Below are 21,599 nucleotides of genomic sequence, written 5' to 3'. Positions count from 1 at the left end.
CTCCTACCCCATCTCCACCCCCTTACCTCCACCCCACCATCCTTCACCTCCTCCCCCATCTCCACCCCCTCACCTCCACCCCACCATCCTTCACCTCCTCCCCCATCTCCACCCCCTCACCTCCACCCCACCATCCTTCACTTCCTCCCCCATCTCCACCCCCTCACCTCCACCCCACCATCCTTCACCTCCTCCCCCATCTCCACCCCCTCACCTCCACCCCAACATCCTTCACCTCCTACCCCATCTCCACCCCCTCACCTCCACCCCAACATCCTTCACCTCCTCCCCCATCTCCACCCCCCTCACCTCCACCCCACCATCCTTCACTTCCTCCCCCATCTCCACCCCCTCACCTCCACCCCACCATCCTTTACCTCCTCCCCCATCTCCACCTCCTCACCTCCACCCCACCATTCTTCACCTCCTCCCCCATCTCCACTCCCTCACCTCCACCCCACCATCCTTCACCTCCTCCCCCATCTCCACCCCCTCACCTCCACCCCACCATCCTTCACCTCCTCCCCCATCTCCACCCCCTCACCTCCACCCCTCCACCCTGTTCTCTCCACTCCTAACACCTCTCTTGCTTCCATCACTGCAGGTTTACAAAAGCAAGACTGAGGCGGCCAAGAAGGAGTACCTGAAAGCGCTCGCCGCCTACCGGGCCAGCCTGGTGTCAAAGGTGAGCCCTGCTACCTACACCCTCCATCCCCTCACACACACACACACACACACACACACACACACACACACACACACACACACAACACACACACACACACCCCACCCCCCCACACACACACACACACACCCACCTCACCCACACACACATGCACACACACACACACACACCCCATCCCCTCACACACACACACCCCCCCCCCACACACACACACACACACCCACCCCCCCCCACACACACACACCCATCCCTTCACACACACACACCCCATCCCCTCACACACACACACATCCCATCCCCTCATACACACACACACACATCCCCTCACACACACACACCCATCCCCTTACACACACACACACACACACACACACACACACACACACAAACAGGTGCAATGATAGCAGTCGTAAAACTAGCTAACGAACATGCCTCATTAATTCCAAGGATCTGTCTGCCTGTAGGATTTGCAAATCTGATACTGCGAGTTATTTGCTTACATTTGCATATTTGATTGTTTTAGACGTGGTAGTGTCTCTATGGTGCGTTGCTGCATTGTTTGGTTTTTCCTGGAACTTCATAAAACTTGATAATTTAAATTGGTGTATAAGACAGTATGGCAAGGAAGGCTGCATTTAAATTAATCTTCAGTGGCAAAGTAATCAAGGCACTGATGGCGATTATGGTATATATTTTCTCCCCAAAGACAAAATCTTGTTTATTTTGTGCAATGCATGTTTCTTTACATGTAAATATTTTATCATGACTCTGATTAGTCACACATTGGACCTTATTATGAGAGGTGAAAGGTGCAGTAGAAATGAAACACTAATTTTCTCTCTCTCCCTCTCTCTTTCTCCCTCTCTTGGCCTCCCTCCCTCCCTTTTCTCTCTCTTTCACTTTCTCAGGCTGCGGCGGAGTCGGCTGAAGCCCAGACCATGCGCTCGGTGCAGCAGACCCTGGCGTCCACCAGCCTGGCCCCCCGCCCTGGTGCTGCCGTCGCCCCTCTCCTCCGCCCTCTCCCAGCACCCCTCCATGTCAGCCGCCTCCCAGGCCCTCCAGCAGGCCCTGCCCCGGGCCATCGCTCCCAAACCTCTGCAGGGCCTCCGCCTGGGCGGCAGCCACGTGGTCACCTCGGTCGCCGTCGCCCACCAGAACATGCCACCCGGCGTGGCGTCACAGCTCCTGGGCCCGGGGGCGGGGCCGGGGGCGGGGCCGGGCGCTCCCGCGCAGATGAGCCCGCCCATGCAGCCGGCGCATGCCTCCGCCATGCAGCAGCAACAGCACCTGCAGCACCACCAGCTGCAGCAGCACCAGCTGCACCACCAGCAGATCCAGCAACAGATGCAGCAGCAGCATTTCCAACAGCACCTGCAACAGCAGCTGCAGCAGCACCACATGCAGACGCAGCACATGCAGACGCAGCACATGCAGACGGCGCAGCAGCACATGCAGCAGACGCAGCACATGCAGCAGACGCAACAACACATGCAGCAGACGCAGCACATGCAGCAGACGCAACAACACATGCAGCAGACGCAACAACACATGCAGACGGCGCAGCAGCACATGCAGACGGCGCAGCACATGCAGCAGATGCAGCACCTGCACATGCAGCAGCAGCAGCCCCAGTGTTCCCCCGTGCAGCACTCGCCCGGGACCCCTCATTCGGCATCGCTCGGCAGCCCGCCGCCCCCTCCACAACAACCCGCAACCCAACCTCACCCCGCCCAGATCCAGGCGCACGCCCAAGTCCTCTCGCAAGTCAGCATCTACTAAGGCTGGATCCTGTCGTCTCTGTTTCATTTAAAAACAAAACAAGAAAAAAAGCTTCTATGTGGAAGTTGCTTTTTTTCCCTCTACCCCCCCCCCCCCCCCCCCCCCCCCCCCCCAAAAGCTGCACTTAAGAAGTGTGTAAGAAATAAGAATGTTTTACAAAGAACTGTCCTTTGTTCTAGATGGATACGAAGACAAGTGTAACAAAGAATGGAGGAGGTGAAGAGTCTTGCCTAGGTTTGTGTCTATAAAATAGACACAACTGGGACAAGAGGCAGAGTGCCTGGTTGTGGTTTTGTTTGTGTGCTTAACCCTTTTTGTTTATCTTAATCAAAAACTGTTTCAGGTCACACTGATGGTAGAAGAACAGTTGAATCAGCTGTTATCAAAAAATTTTTGGTTGTTTTATTTAACAGTAAAGCTTTATTTACGAGGTTACTGTCATTTACTTAATTCCCCAGCTTCTGTCTCTGTTTCTAAGGATCCAAAAGAAAAGATATTTGACAGCTTTTCATGATTCAGAGGATGGCGGATTCAAAAAGGAACAATTGAAATGAACTGCAGAGGGACTCACTAGTGCCCTGCTGCAGAACTGGGCGGAGGAACAGATTTCTGCCCCTCCGGCCAGCGTGTCAGAATGTCAGCTTTCCTTTCTGCTCTTCTCCCCCCTGTGTTCCTCAAGATGAACCATGACAGCTAATCAGCCTCTCCACTCGCTGTTCAAAGCCACGTCACATCTCCACCAAGCCGCCAGAGCTTCATCCACACCTGCTGGGGCAAGGGAACTTAATGGAGCTTAAAGGAACTTAGAGGAACGTAGAAGAACTTTTCTGCTTTTCTGAACTGAAGGGCATGACCTGCTGCCACAGAGACACTGTTGTCTCACTCTTGAACCTGCTGTATAGAGCTGAGGGAACTTCTCATTTAAGTATCCTCAAAAAAACTCATTGGCTCAAATGTGTGTATAAATAGCACTCCCAAAACAAAAAACTATGTATTTGTCTTTACCTCAAAACTTTAATGAATTTAAATTATGTTTCTGTTATGATTGTTTTCTTTTTGTGTAAAAAAAAGTGCATATTTTAAGGATATTTTAAGGAGAAATTACAAAATTCATGGATTCAGGCCAATGGTTTAATGATTAATGTATTTTTACACTATTCCTTGATACCACAAACGTATGTAAAGTGCGATACTATGAAAGAAATCTTAGCTGGAACATTTTCCAGTGTTGAAACTAACAAAAAGGATCTATGTATTTTCTGCCAGATGTAAAAAAATAGACAAAAAACCCAAGGTGACTGAGTAGAAAAAGAGGGGGAAAAAACAAAAAAAGAGAAAAAATGAGTGATGTTCCATTTTCATACTGCTGGTGTAAAGTTTTCAAAAGCAAGGCTTTAATTCTGGACTCTGCGAACTGGCCTGTGGACCGTTAGTGCATCTCAGCTGTTTTCTACTTTTTTATGAGTTCTAATAGCAGCAATTCATTTGTTTGTATTTTTGCTTACAGATCGAATCCATCTGCTTTTAAAATCTGTTAATAGAATAAACACATTTCAGTAGACTCGACTGACTTTTGGAGCATTACTAGGCATATTAATTCAAAGAAGCTTTGTTCTTGCCATCAAAAGAAAAAAAAACAATTGAAACATTCCATCAATAATATGATACTAGCCATAATTTTGTATGAAGTATTATACTTCTGTGTGTCTCTGTGTTTGCAATTAAAATAACAATCACAAATATTTATTTAAAAAATGATTCATTTCAAAGATTATATTAGCCATACTTTTGTATGAAATATTTCCTCAGTGTTTCCTTGTTAGTTATCAAAGATTCAAAAATAAAAGACATCCTTACTTCAAGCATTCAGTTATTTCAACTTTGGATTAAAAAAGAAAAAAAATAGCCTCTAAGCATCTCGTGTGAGGAATGGGCTGCATGGTGTTGTGGAGGCTTCAGATTGGATGGATCTGTGTGTGTGTTTGGGCAGGTGAAATTGGGCATGTTTGCTGTGTCTTGCCATCACTTGTCTCAATGGCAGTGACATTCTTACTGACCCTTTCCTTGGACAGAACTGCTTTCTTCCTCTGTTTCAGCCCTTACTCACTGGCTACATTTCTAAGATGGCCCCCAAGGGCTTCTCTCTCTCTATTTCCCCCTCTTCCCTTTTCTCACACTCCTCTCTATCTCCCCCTCTCTCTCATGCTCCTCCTTTTTCTCATTCCATTATTTTTCTTTTATCACTCCTCTCTCTCGCTCTCTCTCTCTCTCTCCCATTTCCTTTTTTCCCCTTCTGTCTTTTCTCTTTCTCTGAGTATGAACACCCCACCCTTCCCACTTGCTGGAGGTGGGGGCTGAATTGCAAACTCTAATTATCATAAACACACAATAAAATTGTGAAGCCAATGTGTCGTCTTTACTCGCCGTTCTCCGTGCGGTGCTAAAATTTGGACACCACGAGCTTCCTCCAAGCAGAACAGAAGGGGAAAATTTCTCTGCCTACGCTTATCTTGTTCCCGCTTAATAGAATCCTCAAATTGTATTTTGTACTCAATTAGCCAGTTTGAAAATGCATGTGTAATTTGTGTGTGAGAGAAGGCGCGGTGATTGGCTCTTGAGTCTGGTTCCTGCCGTGGAGAAGAAGCACAATTTCTCTCGCCGTGATTAATTGCAGCATCTGTCCTGTCAGAGGGTGTTGCGAAGAGGTCTGCTAGAAAACTGCAAATAAGCGCTGGCAACAGTCTTAAAGCGCCTGTGAAGAAATGAAAATTAAAAACAGCGAGCTGCGCGCATGACCTGAATTTCAATGGCAAGAGAGGAGGAGGGGTGCGATGGCAGGGAGCAGAATGTAAGAGTGGTGTCCATGGCGACCGAACACATCCTTTAAAACAGCCTGTAATGAGGAGCAGGGCGCGCGCAGTTATTATTCTGTACTGTCTCGCGGAGTGAAGCATCAATAATGCATGTAGCGCCTTGTTATTCTATAACCCCGTTAGCCGCGCGGTCACGGTGTGGACAAATATCTCACAGCGAGGACTGTAGCTCGAAGACCCACCACTAAAAAAAGGTTACACCGATTTTCACAACACTGATCACATGCTCTGAACGCACACGTCGGTTTGCACTTAGATGATTATGAATTGATTCATGTTGAGCTGATTCTGTAAAATGAACGCAGTTAAAACGTGAAACGATTTTTTAAAGTCCAGAAAACTCTTGTTAAAAAAATGTGTTAATGAAAACACACAAATGTGTTTTTGACAAGGCAGAAAACTGTGAACTGTATGTGTTAATATAAAATGTCGTAAAAGTGTACTTTCCTTTAGGCTTTACTATACTTTCGAACTACATAATCCATCGCTAGATCAATCACCTCCTGTATAGACGCTAGTACACTGCTGCCATACTAAGATCTGACCTTCCCTAATGACACAGTCAGCTTCAGTATAACCTCAAATCGCTCTCTCTCTCTCTCTCTCTCTCTCTCTATATATATATATATATATATATATATATATATATATATATATATATATATATATATATATGGTGTATATATGTTTAAGACATTGATCAGAAGAGCCAGATGTGATTTGACTCCTGCACTATGACACTTGTGATGAGATTCGACCCCCACACTAAGACACTTGTGAAGCAATTTTTGCGCTCAGACACTTTTTGATGCAATTCGACTTCTGCACTAATACACTTTGTGATGTGGTTCATCTCCCCCACTACAACACTCCTACACTAAGGTACTTGTGACACAATTCCCCGCACTAAGACACTTGTGATGATGGATGATGTCTCTTAGTCCATTGCTGACAGCATGGATCCTAAAATGTGAGAAAATCTTATGTACCTTTGCTTAGTGATATGATCTGTGTAGCCTGTGACTCCTCATAGTAAGTGGTAGAAGAATGTGGTGGTGAGAGAACCTTACAAAAGTAGTTCCAACCAGAGCTATGATGACAAAAATTGTTTTCTTGGAATTCTAAGTTTAGCACAAAATTAGAGTTAGTCCCTACTTGGGGCAAAGTTCAGGAAAGAGCTCTGTCACCTTAGGGGTACATGAAATTTGATCCGGAGCATAGGGGCTTTGTTGAATGTACCGCCTGGTGTCAACCATTGTTTGGAAGATGCTGACCTCCGACTTGGCTGCACTGTGTCTGCTCGACTGCTGTCTGCAGGCCAAGTCTGCTGGATTGGACTGTGGTCTGCTGAACTTCAGTCTGCTTAGGCATGGCCGACCTTTTGGCTGACCTATCAGTGAAAATGTGCTCAGAGGGTTGATCAAACTGAACATTGTCTCTGCTATAGTCCCTGATCCGCAGTGGTGGACAGTAACAAAGTAGGGGGAGACCGGTATGGTTGTAACAGTTTTTGCTTCAGAACCTGTAACTCACTGAATTTTTGAGCTAGAGTTCTCAAACTTTTATACAAAGTACACACATTGGTTTACTACAAATGGCACAAATTCAAAACTCAGTTCAAATATCGCAGCCCTCATGAGTTAATGTCAAATACATGGTGTTCCATAGTTAAAATCTACCCCACTACCAGGGTACCTTGTAACACATGCTGGGGTAAGCTGTAACAATAGACAAAAGAAACAAAAACAGAGGCAACACCATGCAATATGCTTCAAAAATAGTTTTTTGAAATAAAACAATAAAAGAACAATCCAGAACAAGCTCTCTCTCTCTGTGACTGATCATGACTCATATCCACTTTCTGTTTTACTCAGGAGGGTGTGTGTGTGTGTGTGTGTGTGTGTGTGTGTGTGTGTGTGTGTGAGTCTTTCTTTTCCACTGTCTAGACATTCTGTAAAATTATTAAGAAGTGTTAATAATTGTGTTACAACCCACCCCACCCCTGTCAGCCATTGTTTAGCTAGCTGTATTAGCAAGGTGATTGAAATTAACAGGGGAAAAATGCATCACAATTTACATGGGACACTACAGTTTAATGTAATATAGTTCATATGGTTTTACCTGCAACAGTTTAAGTACTAAATAAAATATAGTCTTGATTCAGACATTTACTTTGTCACCTCAAAATCAGTTTTTTCTCGATGGAATCTGCGTGTACCTTGGTATTCACCATGTGGGATCAGGGAGGAATTGGGTAAATACTGGAATGATCATGACTTGTATCATATCTGTGATCGGTGGAATTGATGGTGTTACAACCAGTGGCGGAGCTAGACTTTTTTTCAAGGGGTGGCCAAAGGGTGAGCAAGGTTTTATCAGAGGGGTCCAAATGATGAACGAAAGGAAACACATATTTTCTCTTAAAAATACCATTTCCAGTGGGGTGAAAATAGGGGTGGCAAGGGCTCTGTTGGGGGTGGCAATTGCCACCCCTGCCCCCTCTTTGGCTCCGCCACTGGTTACAACTCTCCTCGTGTTACAACCATACCGGGTCTCCCCTAAATGTAATTCGTTACTATACTTAAGTACATTTTTGGTGTTTTTTTTTTTTACTTTACTCAAGTATTTCCCTTTTTTGTAATTTTTACTTTTACTCCGCTACATTTGAAAGTGAAATATCTTACTTTTACTCCACTACATTATGTGAAAGCTGTCGTTACTTGAGGCATCATGTGTTCAACAAAGTAACGTCAAAACAAAAGAAGTTCAACGTAAAGCACCAATCAGCATACAGTTCAACAGTAATGCAACAAGTTTGAAAGAAAATATACCTACTTAAAATGGTTGAATCTACTGAGTGTAACGCACCACTCAGTCCATGAGCCTTTTTTTGAAGTATTCGAGGAACAAAGACTCATTCGTTTTCAAGCGCCTTTTCTGTCTGCCTCACTATCATACGATTTCATCCTCCAAAAATAACCCTTCCAATTTAAAGAAGCATGTAGATGTAAGATAATTTCATAGGCCTACTGGTAATTTATCTTAATGTTATGTTAAGTTAGCTGGCTAGTTATTTGTTTTATCATAGTTCATATCAATAAATGCATTGATATTGTGAAATAATAAACATTTGAACATAGCACTTTACGTTAGAAAACAAATTATATTTAGTAGGTTTTACACACAGAGCATGGTGATAAATGTCACGTTGAGGACCCCGGCCCCTCCCTTTTGGGCGTGTGTCAACGTTGTCTACGTGCTTTGTCTGCGTCAGTGGATATCCGTGGTTAGGGTTTTGTCGTGTGATTAATAAGTCTCACCTGTGAATCGTCTCATGATCACGTGGGGATAATGTGGTTTGTCTATTTAATGTGCGCTCGCGCAATGTCCTGTGCTCGTCGTTGTCTAAGTCTGCACGTTGTGTGCCGTGTTCATGTTAATCGTGCGCTGATTGCACAATATCTGTGTAAATTAAAAAGAAGTGATTGTGCGTAAACCATCGGACTCGTGTCTCATCCGTCTCTCCGACGCAAACGTCACAGAACGACGAGCCAACCAGAGACACCAGGACTATGCCAGGCTACAAAGCCAAGCAGAAGAAGGGGAAGAAGCCTAGCAAGCGGCATCACCACTCTTCCTCTCCCCCACGTCGCGACTCAACGCCGACTCTGGCGCAGCTTCGGATGGACCCAGAGTGCTCGTACCTGCTGTGTGCGGCTCGGGAGACCGCTATTCCTGAGCTGGCAGAGGAATATCACAAGACAGCGGTACGGGTATGGCAGGAGAGGCACCCCTCGCCATCCAGAGGTCTCTCGCCCCTGCGGGTGGGCGTCCACGAGCTGGAGGAGGAGCCTCCCTATCGTGAGGTGGGGGGAGAGAAGGACACCCCCCTGCGCCTAGACACCACACAGACGGTCAAGGCGTTGGAGAGGGACCCGTTGTGTGCCAACTTGCTGCGGTTGGCTCGGGAGACCTCCAGCCCCGAGTGGGCGGTGGTGTTCCGTCAGGAGGCGGTGAGGGGTTGGCTGGAACGACACCCCTCTCCTTCCCGTGGCCACTCGCCTCTGGGGATGGGTGCCTACACGATCGATACCACGGCATCCACCCCAGAGACCGAGTTCGGTGAGGGGGAGTCCGAGGAGGAAGAGGAGCACCTCCCTCCGTCCATGGGTCCCTCTACTACCGTGGACCACGGCGGGGAGGTGGCGGAAGACCCGGCTCCCTCGGTCTGTCACGTCCCCACTGTGGATTATGGAGGGGGCGACGAGGACTATCCCCCGTCGGAGTACGAGGACGCGTCTACCGTATACTACGGTGAAGGGGAGCAGGAGAACTATCCCCCATCGGAGTACGATGACGCGTCTACCGTTTACTATGGTGAAGGGGAGCAGGAGAACTATACCCCGTCTGAGGACGACGAAGCTTCGACCGTATACTACGGTGAAGGGGAGCAGGGGGACTATCCCCCATCCGTGTGCTCAGGAGTTTCCGAGCTCACGGACAGCGACCTCTACACGGAGGAGGAGGGCTCCTCCACGGAGGAAGACGAGGAGAGCCTTCCCTCCTCCGTGGGAACTGTGAAGGGGCAGGGGATTCCTGGTGGGAACGCGTCCTCCAGACCCTCCAGGGCTAGCTCAATGGACTATTCTCGGGGGGAGAGCCCGGTAGAGTCCATGGAGGGGATCCTGGAGGATGAAGAGGAGCCCATGGAGACAGACGGAGGAGTCCTGCGCGAGGCACCGGGCAAGTCTGCCTGCCGCGATGCACCGGGCACGTCTGCCTGCCGCGATGAACCGGGCACGTCTGCCCGCCGCGCTGCACCGGGCACGTCTGCCCGCCGCGCTGCACCGGGCACGTCTGCCCGCCGCGCTGCACCTGGCGGAGAGTCCGCAGCAAAGGCAGGAGGGGGACTGCCCAACGCAGCACCAGCAGCTCTGGACCTCTCTCCCCTGCTCGCTCTCCTCCTGGCGCGAAGCCTGGCGCCTGTTATGTGTTTGTCTGTGCCAGTGTTCGTCAGTCTTCCCGTGTGTGTGCCTAACCCGTTTTTCCCTCTTGTGCCACTATGTGTAAGCGTGCCTGTGTGTGTGTTTGTGAATGTTCCGTTTGGTGTGTCTAACGTCTTTTCCCCCGTCTTCCCAGGGAGGGTGTGCTAGGCGATTCGTGGCGGACGCTTCGCCAAGGGCAGTCACCTCCCAGACGCAGGACTGAGCGCGTCGGATCCGCCCATCGTCGTGGGTTCGGGGCACTCGGTCCTGTTGGCACCCCGGGACGGGTAGTGCCCTTGGAGGGGGCGTCTGTCACGTTGAGGACCCCGGCCCCTCCCTTTTGGGCGTGTGTCAACGTTGTCTACGTGCTTTGTCTGCGTCAGTGGATATCCGTGGTTAGGGTTTTGTCGTGTGAATAATAAGTCTCACCTGTGAATCGTCTCGTGATCACGTGGGGATAATGTGGTTTGTCTATTTAATGTGCGCTCGCGCAGTGTCCTGTGCTCGTCGTTGTCTAAGTCTGCACGTTGTGTGCCGTGTTCATGTTAATCGTGCGCTGATTGCGCAATATCTGTGTAAATTAAAAAGAAGTGATTGTGCGTAAACCATCGGACTCGTGTCTCGTCCGTCTCTCCGACGCAAACGTCACACTAAACAGTTAGCAGGTAGCTGCTAGTTTATATTTTATCTTAAAGTTTGTACTTTTGCATATGCTAAATGTCTAAATTATTCAGCAATAACTAAATTATTCTGTATCCTATTTGTATGGTCCAGTAAAATACAGGAAATATTTATTTTATTCATCAAATAGAAGGGGATTGATGTCTGGATTTGCAATTGCAAATAAATCTTTAACCAAATAGAAATTACATCCCTTCTTTGTTTTTTGCTTATGATAATTTTAATAAAACTAACACTATAAACATAAATTAATAATATTAAAATATTTGTCTACAAAGGGTCGAGTCCACATAAATTAATTGGAAATGAGTTGGAGGGGGTGGCGAGTGTAAATTGTTGGGGGGGGGGTGTAAAATGGACACAGATTAAGTATTATATCGCAATCGATCGAGTAACTAGTAACTCATTCAATCATAGATATGGATCAGAGGTAAATAAACAAGTTTTTTTTTTCGGCGTGAGAAATCGGATGTGTGGCGTGAGAGCATGTGAAGACAGTCAAATGCGTATGTCTCACGCTCAATGCGTGACAGTTGGCAACCCTGGTCATGGTATAGAAATAACAGGATATTAGAGCCTTATTAACTGATGGTATGTTACTTTCAATTCTTAAGTACAGTTGAAGGCCAATACTTTTACTCAAGTAATGTTTTACCTTGGGTACTTTTACTTAAGTACGTGGTTTGTGTACTTCGTCCACCACTGCTGATCCATTAGCCTCAGCAGAAAGGACTTGACTTTCAGGGCCAAAGGTGTAGCAGGAAGTTTGTCACCTTGCTTTTAGAAGAAAAAAATAAACATGGATGCTCTCTATTGTGGGAACATTTTCACATCACCGAATGCTGACTTGCACTAGAAACTAAGCTGTTCTCACTTGGGAATCTTTCAATAAAATGCATGCTACAAGTCTCTGCTCAAGTCTCTACTACTCAAGTCTAATAATTTACCTAAGTCTCTACTACTCTACTTAGCCTAAGTCTCTACTACTCTACCCAAGTCTTTACTGCTCTACTCAATCTCTACTTCTCTACCCAAGTCTCTACTACTCTACTTAAGTGTCTACTATGCTAATCAAGTCTATACTACTCTACTCAATCTCTACTAATCTACGTAAGTCTCTACTACGCCACTCATGTCTCTACTATGCTTCTCAAGTCTCTACTATGCTACTCCATTCTCTACCACTCTACCCAAGTCTCTACAACTCTACTTAAGTCTCTACTACTCTACTTAAGTGTCTACTATGATACTCAAGTCTATACTACTCTACTACCCAAGTCTCTACTACTCTACAAAAGTCTCTACTACTCTACCTAAGTGTCTACTAGTGTTGTCAAAAAAATCGATATATCGATACGTATCGATACTGAACATTCTGAAACGGTACAATACTCGTTTCCCTTAAGTATCGATTCTCTTTACATAAAATGCGCTTTCGTTTGTCCCACCCAAGCTGCCGTAATGCACAGGACAGTTTGTATTGCTAATATGGCAGCTAAAGCAAACGCAGTGCTGTTGGATTCGAAGCAGATACAGATGGAAAACCGAAGGACATGAACAAGCCCGTTTGCAAGCGGTGCTTTTGGAACATTTCAACGAAGGGCGCTAAAGCCTGGTTGAGTGACCATAGCGCTCGACTCTGCGCGCACCTCGCGCGAACCTCCGCGAACGGTGGAGGCTTTATACTTTCCGCTTTGCAGTGTTGTCTGAAACTATATGTGGTAGTATAAAAGAAACACCCCTCAAAACAGGGGAATGAACACTTACCTGACGAATTTTAATACTGCTTTGTGTTTCAGTGTGTTTCAGGTTTGAAAAGTGCTGCAATTTAGGCTAAAGTACTTGAAAATGTTGAAATTGTAACTACTTCGTTTCACAACAAATATCTGTCTGACTAGTGTGGCAGAGTGAGATTGTTGGGGCAATCTCACTAATTCCTTCCCTAATTGTAAATTGCGGTGGAGCTGTGCGAGTCGCGGGGCAGGTTTATCCTGGCGTTATAAATAGCGGGGGTGTGGTTACTGGGGCAGATTCCCTTCTGTCATCCCGCTTCTCCAGCACCTTTAATGGTGCCAAGTTATTGTTGGGCCTGGATTCCTTTGGTGGACCAGCTTAATACCGTCAAGGTATGGCGCTTCTTTGGGCGTCTGATTATCGGTGAGTGCGGTGCGCAGAGAACTAACATGCTCTGCTGTTTCGTCACAGTTCGGTGGGCGCGTCATGAGAATTACTGCGCTAATCTACCATGGGTGGGCAGTTGCTATATGCCCTTTGAGAACAACCTGGTTAGGTAAGGTAGGCCTGCTGATTATCGGCACTTTTAATGAAGGGATTTGTTGTTAATTCATTTTCCTTTGTTAGTCATCACACTGTTCTGAAGAATTCGCAGTGGCTGTCGGAGCAATGAGCGGATTCCAGTCATAAGGGGGAAAGAAGACAACAGCATTATAGACTTTCGCCCAAAGATAGTTTGCTGCGTGGTTCCAGTAGCCGGCAGTGCTGCTGTTTTGTTTTGCTTTGATTCGTTTTATTCAGTTTTGTTTTGTGCTGTGTTTTGTTTGGGGGGCGTTCGTGATTCTCATTGTCCGAGTGATCGTGTGTCCTGTGTTTTCTATTTGTTTTCCTGTTACGTTTTTAGGCTTGGTTTGGCGGCGACCTTTTTCATAGTTTTACATGTTTGACTTGGTTGAGTGAGTGGGTTTTATTTCTTTATTCAGTTGCAGTGATTTGCGGTGTGATTTCTTGTGTGATTTCTTTAAATAGTGTTGGTGCCAAACTGCGCTGCAAAGCGTTTGTTTATGTGTTTGAGAATTGTGTTGTGTTTGTGAGGAAGTTTTCTTTTGTTTGTTTATTTATTGGTCCTTTCATTGTCTTGATTTTGTGTAATTATTTGATTGTTTGTGCAGGGCAGGAGCTGCAGGCCGGACAGAGGCAGATGTCCCAGGTGGTGGAATCTTGTGCACGGGTTTGGTAGCGGAGAGTATTGAGTGTGAAGTGTGGTCACGGTGAGCTTATAGAGGTGATCCCCTAGCTCCCCTCTTAATTACCAAGGCCGCAGCCCTGTTCCTTGTTTTACTTGTCAATGTGAGTCTGTGGAAATTATATTTTTTATAAAGAGTTGCTCAAAATTATATTTTTATATTAAAGAAATAATTGGAACTACTTCTCTGGTCCAGTGGTTTTGAACTTGTGTGTCCTTTTTCTTTAAGGGTCTTATTTTGTGCTGAGGCTTTCATTCAAGTATGTCTTGCTGCAGCCTGCAGGAAGGCGGAGTTGGACATCCAACCCCGCCCACATCCAACTCCACCCTCTAATGCGCTCTCGTGCGCCAACCCACTACTTCTTCATTCGAGAATAACTGTGTGGCACTTGAAAATACGCATAATAACTCACAAGTGTTCAAGAGACACGTCGTTGCGCTTAATTTACACATACCTCGTTTACTTTGTGTATCATTCCACGTATGTTATTCATTATTTTTATTTATTGGGTGGCGAACGTAAAATGTTGACGGGGGGATGTAAAAAGGACACAAATTAAGTATTATATCGCGATCGATCGATCGCCGGTGGTTGGTGCCAAAGCGAACTAGTAACTCATTGAATCATAGATGTAGATCAGAGGTAAATAAACTAGATTTTTTTTCGGCGTGAGATATCGGATGTGTGGCGTGAGAGCGTGTGAAGACAGTCAAATGCGTATGTCTCACGCTCATTGCGTGAGAGTTGACAACTCTGCCACTATAAGTACACAATTAAAATGGTAATGTTTACTGTTTACTGTTAATAATGTTGGTAATGGAGAAGGGGTGTAATCAGGGCTTAATTTGAGCTGGATCCTGCCAGAACAGGATCCGGGAACTCTTTCATTTTGAAGGGTGCGTTCCGGGAACTGTCTGCCTCGATCCTGTAACTTTCAAGCCTACTAATTATAAGTTATGAAGAAATCTGTCTGCGTTGAACCAATTAATTGAACAAATAATTCTATAAAAGACATTTTTAAACACAAGATCCACATTCCTAAATCACATAAGAGCTCTCCTTTTTAGCTATGCCTTTCCGTGTCTCCCCTATAAAGCTAGTTATACTTTCGTGAGTGACCGTACCGCGCGACTCCGCACACCTCACTCAAGCAGCCCAGCCCACTTTCGCAAATGGCGACACACCTGAGCAACTCTAGTGATATGGCAGTGTTGTAGAGACCAAGAGTGGCTCGATGAACACTATTCTGACTAATGGATAAGCACATTATGATGTTGCCACCACGCACCCCAGGGATACTGACGACGGCTCAGTGTCTTATCATGTGCCTTTCCCTGTGCCTTGTTTTAGTAAAGTTGTAAAGGAACTTTACAACCACTGCTGCATTAATATTTATTTTATTGCTGTACCTTTGGGTAAGAGAGTAATGTAATTTCAATCATTTGTATGTCCTGTACATATTCAGAACTGTCAATTAAACTATTCAAGAAAAATCTAAAAAGATTGTTCAAAGACTTAAATTATTCATGTGGGATAATAAAGAAAAACATACATTTTGGTCAATAACGTGAGTGTTTTTCTTGGCATCTGTTAAACTAATTAAAATCTGGAAGTTCTGTTTACTGGGAGCAAAAACAGTCTGAGTTTCGAACGTAACATGGGCGTGGCTTCGGACTTGAGAAGAGGGTGGAGTTGGATGTGGGCGGGGTTGGATGTCCAACTCCGCCTTCCTGCAGGCTGCAGCGAGAGGCTTCTCCTTTCATTTGCCTCAATGTAATTCCTTGGGGTGAAATTCCCCTAGGTGGCGTAGTCGTGCACTTTTCTTTTTTTGGGTTTTTGTTAGTCCTGCTCGCCACACTAGGGTTGCCACCTAGGTCTGACAAAAAACAAGGTGTCAAGTTGTTGAGCGGCTGGGTGGCGAACGTAGTTGTTGAGCACGGGGGGGGGGGGGGGGGGGGGGGTGGCGAACGTAAAATGTTACCGGAGGGGTTTAAAATGGACAAAGCGAGAAAAAAACAGATTTAAAGTGTGCAGAAACAGTCTGAATCGTGGTTTGAACTAACCTAGTTTTTTTTTTTGCCGGGACCGAATATTAAAAAGAAGAAAAACCGGGACAGTCCCGAAAAAACCGGGACAGGTGGCAACACTGTCTGACTGAACAGTTTTCTTGTTAACAAATACGAGCCTCTTGTAATTCCAGGATGAAACATGAGAGAACGTGAAGACGTTAAGATTGGGCGTTTTGAAAATAAACAACCATTAAATAATGTGATTAAAATCGCAATATTTCTAATCATTTCGAGTATATGTATAAATATTTAACTTAATTAAGTTTAACGTGCTGGGAAATATTGGTACAAGCGTTTGAATTGAACCCTGCAAACATGACTTTGTTCATTGCGCTGAGGCGCGGCGCGCGAAAAGTTACAAAATTCGAGAGGTGCACGACCTCGCGTGCGCCGCGCTTCACCGCGATGAACAAAGTCATGTTTGCAGGGTTCATACACCTTGTGGAATTCAAACACTTGTATGTCACTTTCAAGGTCCATTTCAATATTTCCCAGCACGAGCAAAGGCACTTTGTCAGACGTTCAAAAGACGTCCACTGAAAAGCCAGAATGAAAGTTTTAGCGACGTCTTTTTTAAACGTCTATTACTGCCGTTCAGTTGCAGTTTTTGTACGTCCTGACATCCAATAAAGATCCTAGTCAGACGTTCAGATAGAAAACTCGTCATAGACGTTCATGTTAAGTTAAAAGGTTAAGGTCCTAGTCACACTGTCAGATTTTGAACCAGTTTTGAACGTCCACCAGACATGCAAAAATGGGTCTGGACTGACCGACGTGATACAGACTTGATTTTAACGTCTTTCTGACGTCGCATGTTTGTTGGGATAAGTTAAATATTTATACATATACTCGAAATTATTCACGTTTTTATCACATTATTGAATGGTTGTTTATTTTCAAAACGCCCAATCGCAACATCTTCACGTTCCCTCATGTTTCATCCTGGAATTACAAGATGCTCGTATTTGTTAATGTAATACAAAAGAACTGTTCAGTCAGACAGATATTTGTTGTGAAATGAAGTAACAATTTCAATCATTTTCAAACACAAAGCAACATTCATTTGTTTGTTTATTAAAAAAATAATAAAAAGGCTTTAAAACGGAAATTAGCACCGTATCTGACTTTGGTATCGAAAATGGTATCGAAGTTCAATATTTTTTTAAGTATCATATCGAAGTTGTAATTCTTAGTATCGTGACAAGCCTACACTGTAAAAAAAAACAGTTTTTTTACAGGTTTTTCCCAATAAATTTTACAGTTTTTTCCTGTATTTTAAAATGACAGGGAAAGTGTATTACAATTACCAGAACAAACTGTTTATTTAAAAATGTCATGTGATTTAACAAGAAAAATCTGTATAAATTAAATACATTATAAATCTGTTTTTTAACAATTCTTAGATAATAATTTTAACTAAACAAACTGTAAAAAGAAAGTAATATTGATTAATCTTAATGAGACAAAGTAATAGAATCTTCTGGAATTAATTTCAAGGAAATATTACAAGACAACATTGATGCATGTTTTAATTTAAGTTTTGACATGTTAAATATGTGATTTTCATGTTATAAAAGTGAGTAAAAAGTAAAATGTTCTTGACTGTGATTTATTTTTATATTTATAACATACATAAAGAGTTAAGGCGTTCCAGATCCATCTCATTTTCAATCCACTATTAAATATGCACTGTATCTGTATCACTGTATCTACACTGTAAACCCGGATTAGGTTTTAATAAATTATTTTAGTAATCATTAATTATTATTTCATGTTTCATAAAAAATATTGCCATTACTAAATAAAACTAGTTGTTATCATTATTGAGCTGAAATAGGCATTGCAATGATCATGTTAAGTAAAGATAACTGAATATGTTAAGTTTATGATTGGTAGGGGTGGGGCCTGTTTGAATCGGACCACTGCACAGTGTGCATGAAGAGTTGTTCTGGTTGTGCATATTGTTTGAAGAACCTTTCGTTATCACCCCGCTGCAGCCCAAATGCATGAGTTTTGAAATCAGTGTTTCTTCAAATGAGTATTTGCAACGTCAGCTTTCAGTGCATGTAACTTATTTAGTTAACGCGTAAAATATTCTTATCGGTTCATATAGTGCTAGAACATGTGTCTGGCATTCCTGTCCGATCAGTTTAACTATAACCGTAGCGTTGAAATGTGTGTTCTGACGGTTCGGAGTTTATGGCTCATTTTAACTATTAATGTTATATATATTTTTATATTGAAGCGTCGGTCCAATGGGGGACGGCGCTACTTCCCATGAGTCTCTGCGACTCCGGTATCGTTATCTGTTAATGTGATGTCTATGCATGTGTTGATTAATTGTGTACTTGATTATGTGCATTACTTGGTTTAAGTCCCCCTTCATCAATTTATGTAGTTGTACTGTGTGAATTATTCTATGCCATGTTTGTGTAGTGTTGTCGTGTTATTGCTGTTCTCTCATGTTTTGTGTCTAAATTAAGTCTCTTCTGCGTGATCGTGGGGTCTGGCGTGATTATGTTGTTGAGGCAGTTTGAATTTAAAAAGCCTTGTGCTGCGGTGGATCTGTTTGCTACCTCTCCTTCCTACACCACACTGCAATATTGTTATAATTGAATGTGAACTAAAGACCACATTCAATTTTAGGAATATTTCCTTTAAAATGACAGTGTTACATGTTAAGTGTTATAATCACCGTTTTTTTACAGTTTATGTATGTTTTTAAATTTACAGTACTTATCTGGTTTTTTACATAAACTGTAAAAAACCGGTAATTTTCTGGAAACGGGGGCGCCAGAAAATTGCCGTTTTTTTACAGTTTATGTATGTTTTTAAATTTACAGTACTTATCTGTTTTTTTACAGTAATTTTCTGGCGCCCCCATTTCCAGAAAATTACCGTTTTTTTACACTTTTTTTTTTTACAGTGTAGTGTCTACTATGCTACTCAAGTCTATACTACTCTACTCAATCTCTACTACTCTACGTAAGTCTCTACTATGCTACTCAAGTCTCTACTACTCTACCTAAATCTCTACTATACTACTCAATTCTACTACTCTACAAGTCCCTGCATAGAACTTTATTCCACTAAGTAAGCCAAATAAAACAACAAAGTTTGCAATTATCTTAAAACATACTTACTTTCAATTGTCACTATTATTTGATCTGTATGAACACATTTATATGAGAGAAATTTAAAAATATGCATTGAAGCGCATTTGTACAGTGAAAGAAAAAACAGTAGTAGGTAATAGACTCTGATTTGCATAATAAACGAGATTACCCCTTATTGGGCAGTATTAAGATTGCATTAGAATTGCAGTCAGACTCCTCTTTGGCTCACTGAATGCCTTGTTTTCTGAATTATGTTTAGTTCCTGATGAGCTTTTGCAGGTGAGCTCTTCTGTCCCTGTTGGAATGGTCTTAAAATAATTTATTTTAGTTTTAACTCTGTGATTTTATTTTTAACTCTGTGATGCAGTGTTACAGTGCTTCATGCAGATCACATGACACCTCTGTTGCTCTCTGCTTTGAGAACAGGAGCAGAATTGGGCCAAAGTGAAGTCTAAATTCCAAGAAAATGTTCTCCTGTGCCACAGTACACTTACACGACTTTATTAATGTCAAGTGAGATTATTCTGTAAAGCTTAACTTCACGATCCCTCTGCTTTGATGAACTGGCTATGTCTGATCCCACCCGGCCATCCCCCATTACATTTCATTTAAAATCTCTCCAAACACATACTGAAAAGTCTGAAATTTCACATTTATGTTGAACTTTAACGCTGCACGTGCTTAGCGCTTAAATCGTAAAAACAGTAATTACTTGAGCCAGCTGTGGGTTTAGCTTTGTAAATTGCAGACTGAAAACTCTGTGCATCTGTACATGTTTCGTAAGTAGTGAACATGCACATAATCTATGTGTGAAGAAACTTGGGTCACTTTGACTCTTGTCATTTCAGTGGTGTGTGTCAGAGACAGTGCTGTAAAGTGCTGCAGGGTGTAGCAACACAAACATGAGCTCTGCATTCACTCACCCCTGCCTTTGTCATTACTGCTTTCCTTGCTGTCAATTGACAAAAGGACACTAGCCAAACAGATTCAATCCAAAGTCACTCAGGAATGGACCAAAAATAACAGGCTTTTTTGTCTCTGAGGCTTAAGAAGTTTAACATTCTTTGACCAGCAGTTTCCAACCTTTGCATTAATTCACTGAAGTTAGTTTTAGTGTAGGCTGAGTATTTCTGGCTGTATAACTGTGTAACCAGTTTCTTTCAGATGACTGCTATTTAGAGTCTGCAGTTCAGTTAGTTTTTTTGGCTTTGAGTTGTAGCTGTGTTTATTTAGCCTTGTACTGAGGGCTCATTTTATAAAATGCTCAGCAAGCTGTTGGTGATTGAAGAACACTTGCTTTGTTGTGACAGGGCAATGAACCTAGTGGCTGACAGATGTCTAAGAGAGAGAGAAAGAGTGAAAGAGTGAATGAGACAGAGAGAGAGGGAGAGAGATGGAGAATGAGAGAAAGAGAGAGAGAGAGAGAGAGAGAGAGAGAGAGAGAGAGAGAGAGAGAGAGAGAGAGCAGTCATCAGGGTTAGTTTCAGACTGGTTTAGTTGTAGAATATAAAAGCACGCCTTGTTTCTTCCCCTGATGTCAGTATTAAGTTCCCCCATCACTGTTTTATGGGCTTTGTGCTCTTGTGAGTGAACTGACTCTCTGGAATGACTTTTTATTGCGACTTACTAAGCCTGTTAATGTAAGCCATTACTGAGCTCACATGTTACTATAGCAACAAACCTGATAAAGTGTACTGGGAGACCAAAGTGATAGATTGCATGTGCATGTTGTGTCATATGTAATTAACTCAAACTGACTGTACAGAACGTTATTCCTACACTCCAAGGAGAATCAATAAACATGGACACAACCCAGCAGGAACGCCTCTTTTGCAGGGTTACACGATCACTTAGATCTCCTTTTTTTCTTTCTGTGTCTTCCCTCTCTTTTCTGTGTCTCCTTCCCTGCTCTCTCCTTATCTCCTCCTTCTCTCCGTCTCTCCTCTCCATCTCTCTGTGGTCCTGTCTGCTGATGTGCAGGCTGAGGCAGATCATAACGGTGTCACCGGGATGTCTCTCTGTGTGGCAGTTCGAAAAGCCAGGTGCTCTACAGACACCATTCTGGAGGAGGGGGTCCTATTCAGGGGGTCCTTCTCCCTCCATCGCTGCATTCACAATCAGCCAAGCACCATCTGCTCCTGTTTAGCCCAGAGCACCCACAGCTGACCAAGACACACATGCACACACATACACACACACACACGCACCCCAACAGCTGTTGCCAAACAAAAACCAGACAAAAGGGGCAGAGAGAGGTTAGACACAAGGAATAAAAACACTGTGGAGATGGGAGGGAGGATAGAAACTGTATACTCTCACCGTTGGGGGAGGTGGAGGGGCTGCAGGGGGAGGAGTTCCAGTTAGTGGGTGAAGAAAAGGGTTAATGTATGGCAGTGTAAATCTCCCAGTGCGTCAGAATGAACTTGGCGA

The 21,599-nt window shown here is 43.9% G+C and overlaps 1 protein-coding gene across 1 annotated transcript in view; it reads left to right on the top strand.

Moving 5' to 3' along the window:
• tox3 (TOX high mobility group box family member 3) overlaps positions 1-2,568 on the top strand; it is a 118,035-nt gene extending 115,467 nt beyond the window's left edge. The window contains 3 exon segments of the mRNA XM_076999857.1: positions 605-685; positions 1,594-1,665; positions 1,667-2,568. Coding sequence (XP_076855972.1) covers positions 605-685; positions 1,594-1,665; positions 1,667-2,464 — 951 coding nt within the window. The 3' untranslated portion in view covers positions 2,465-2,568.
• Positions 2,569-21,599: the final 19,031 nt, after the last annotated feature.

The sequence above is a fragment of the Brachyhypopomus gauderio genome, chromosome 1, assembly GCF_052324685.1.
Source record: "Brachyhypopomus gauderio isolate BG-103 chromosome 1, BGAUD_0.2, whole genome shotgun sequence".
Classification (NCBI taxonomy): Eukaryota; Metazoa; Chordata; class Actinopteri; order Gymnotiformes; family Hypopomidae; genus Brachyhypopomus; species Brachyhypopomus gauderio.
Note: the sequence above shows the minus strand (reverse complement) of the source record. Positions and strands in the feature narration are given on the sequence as shown.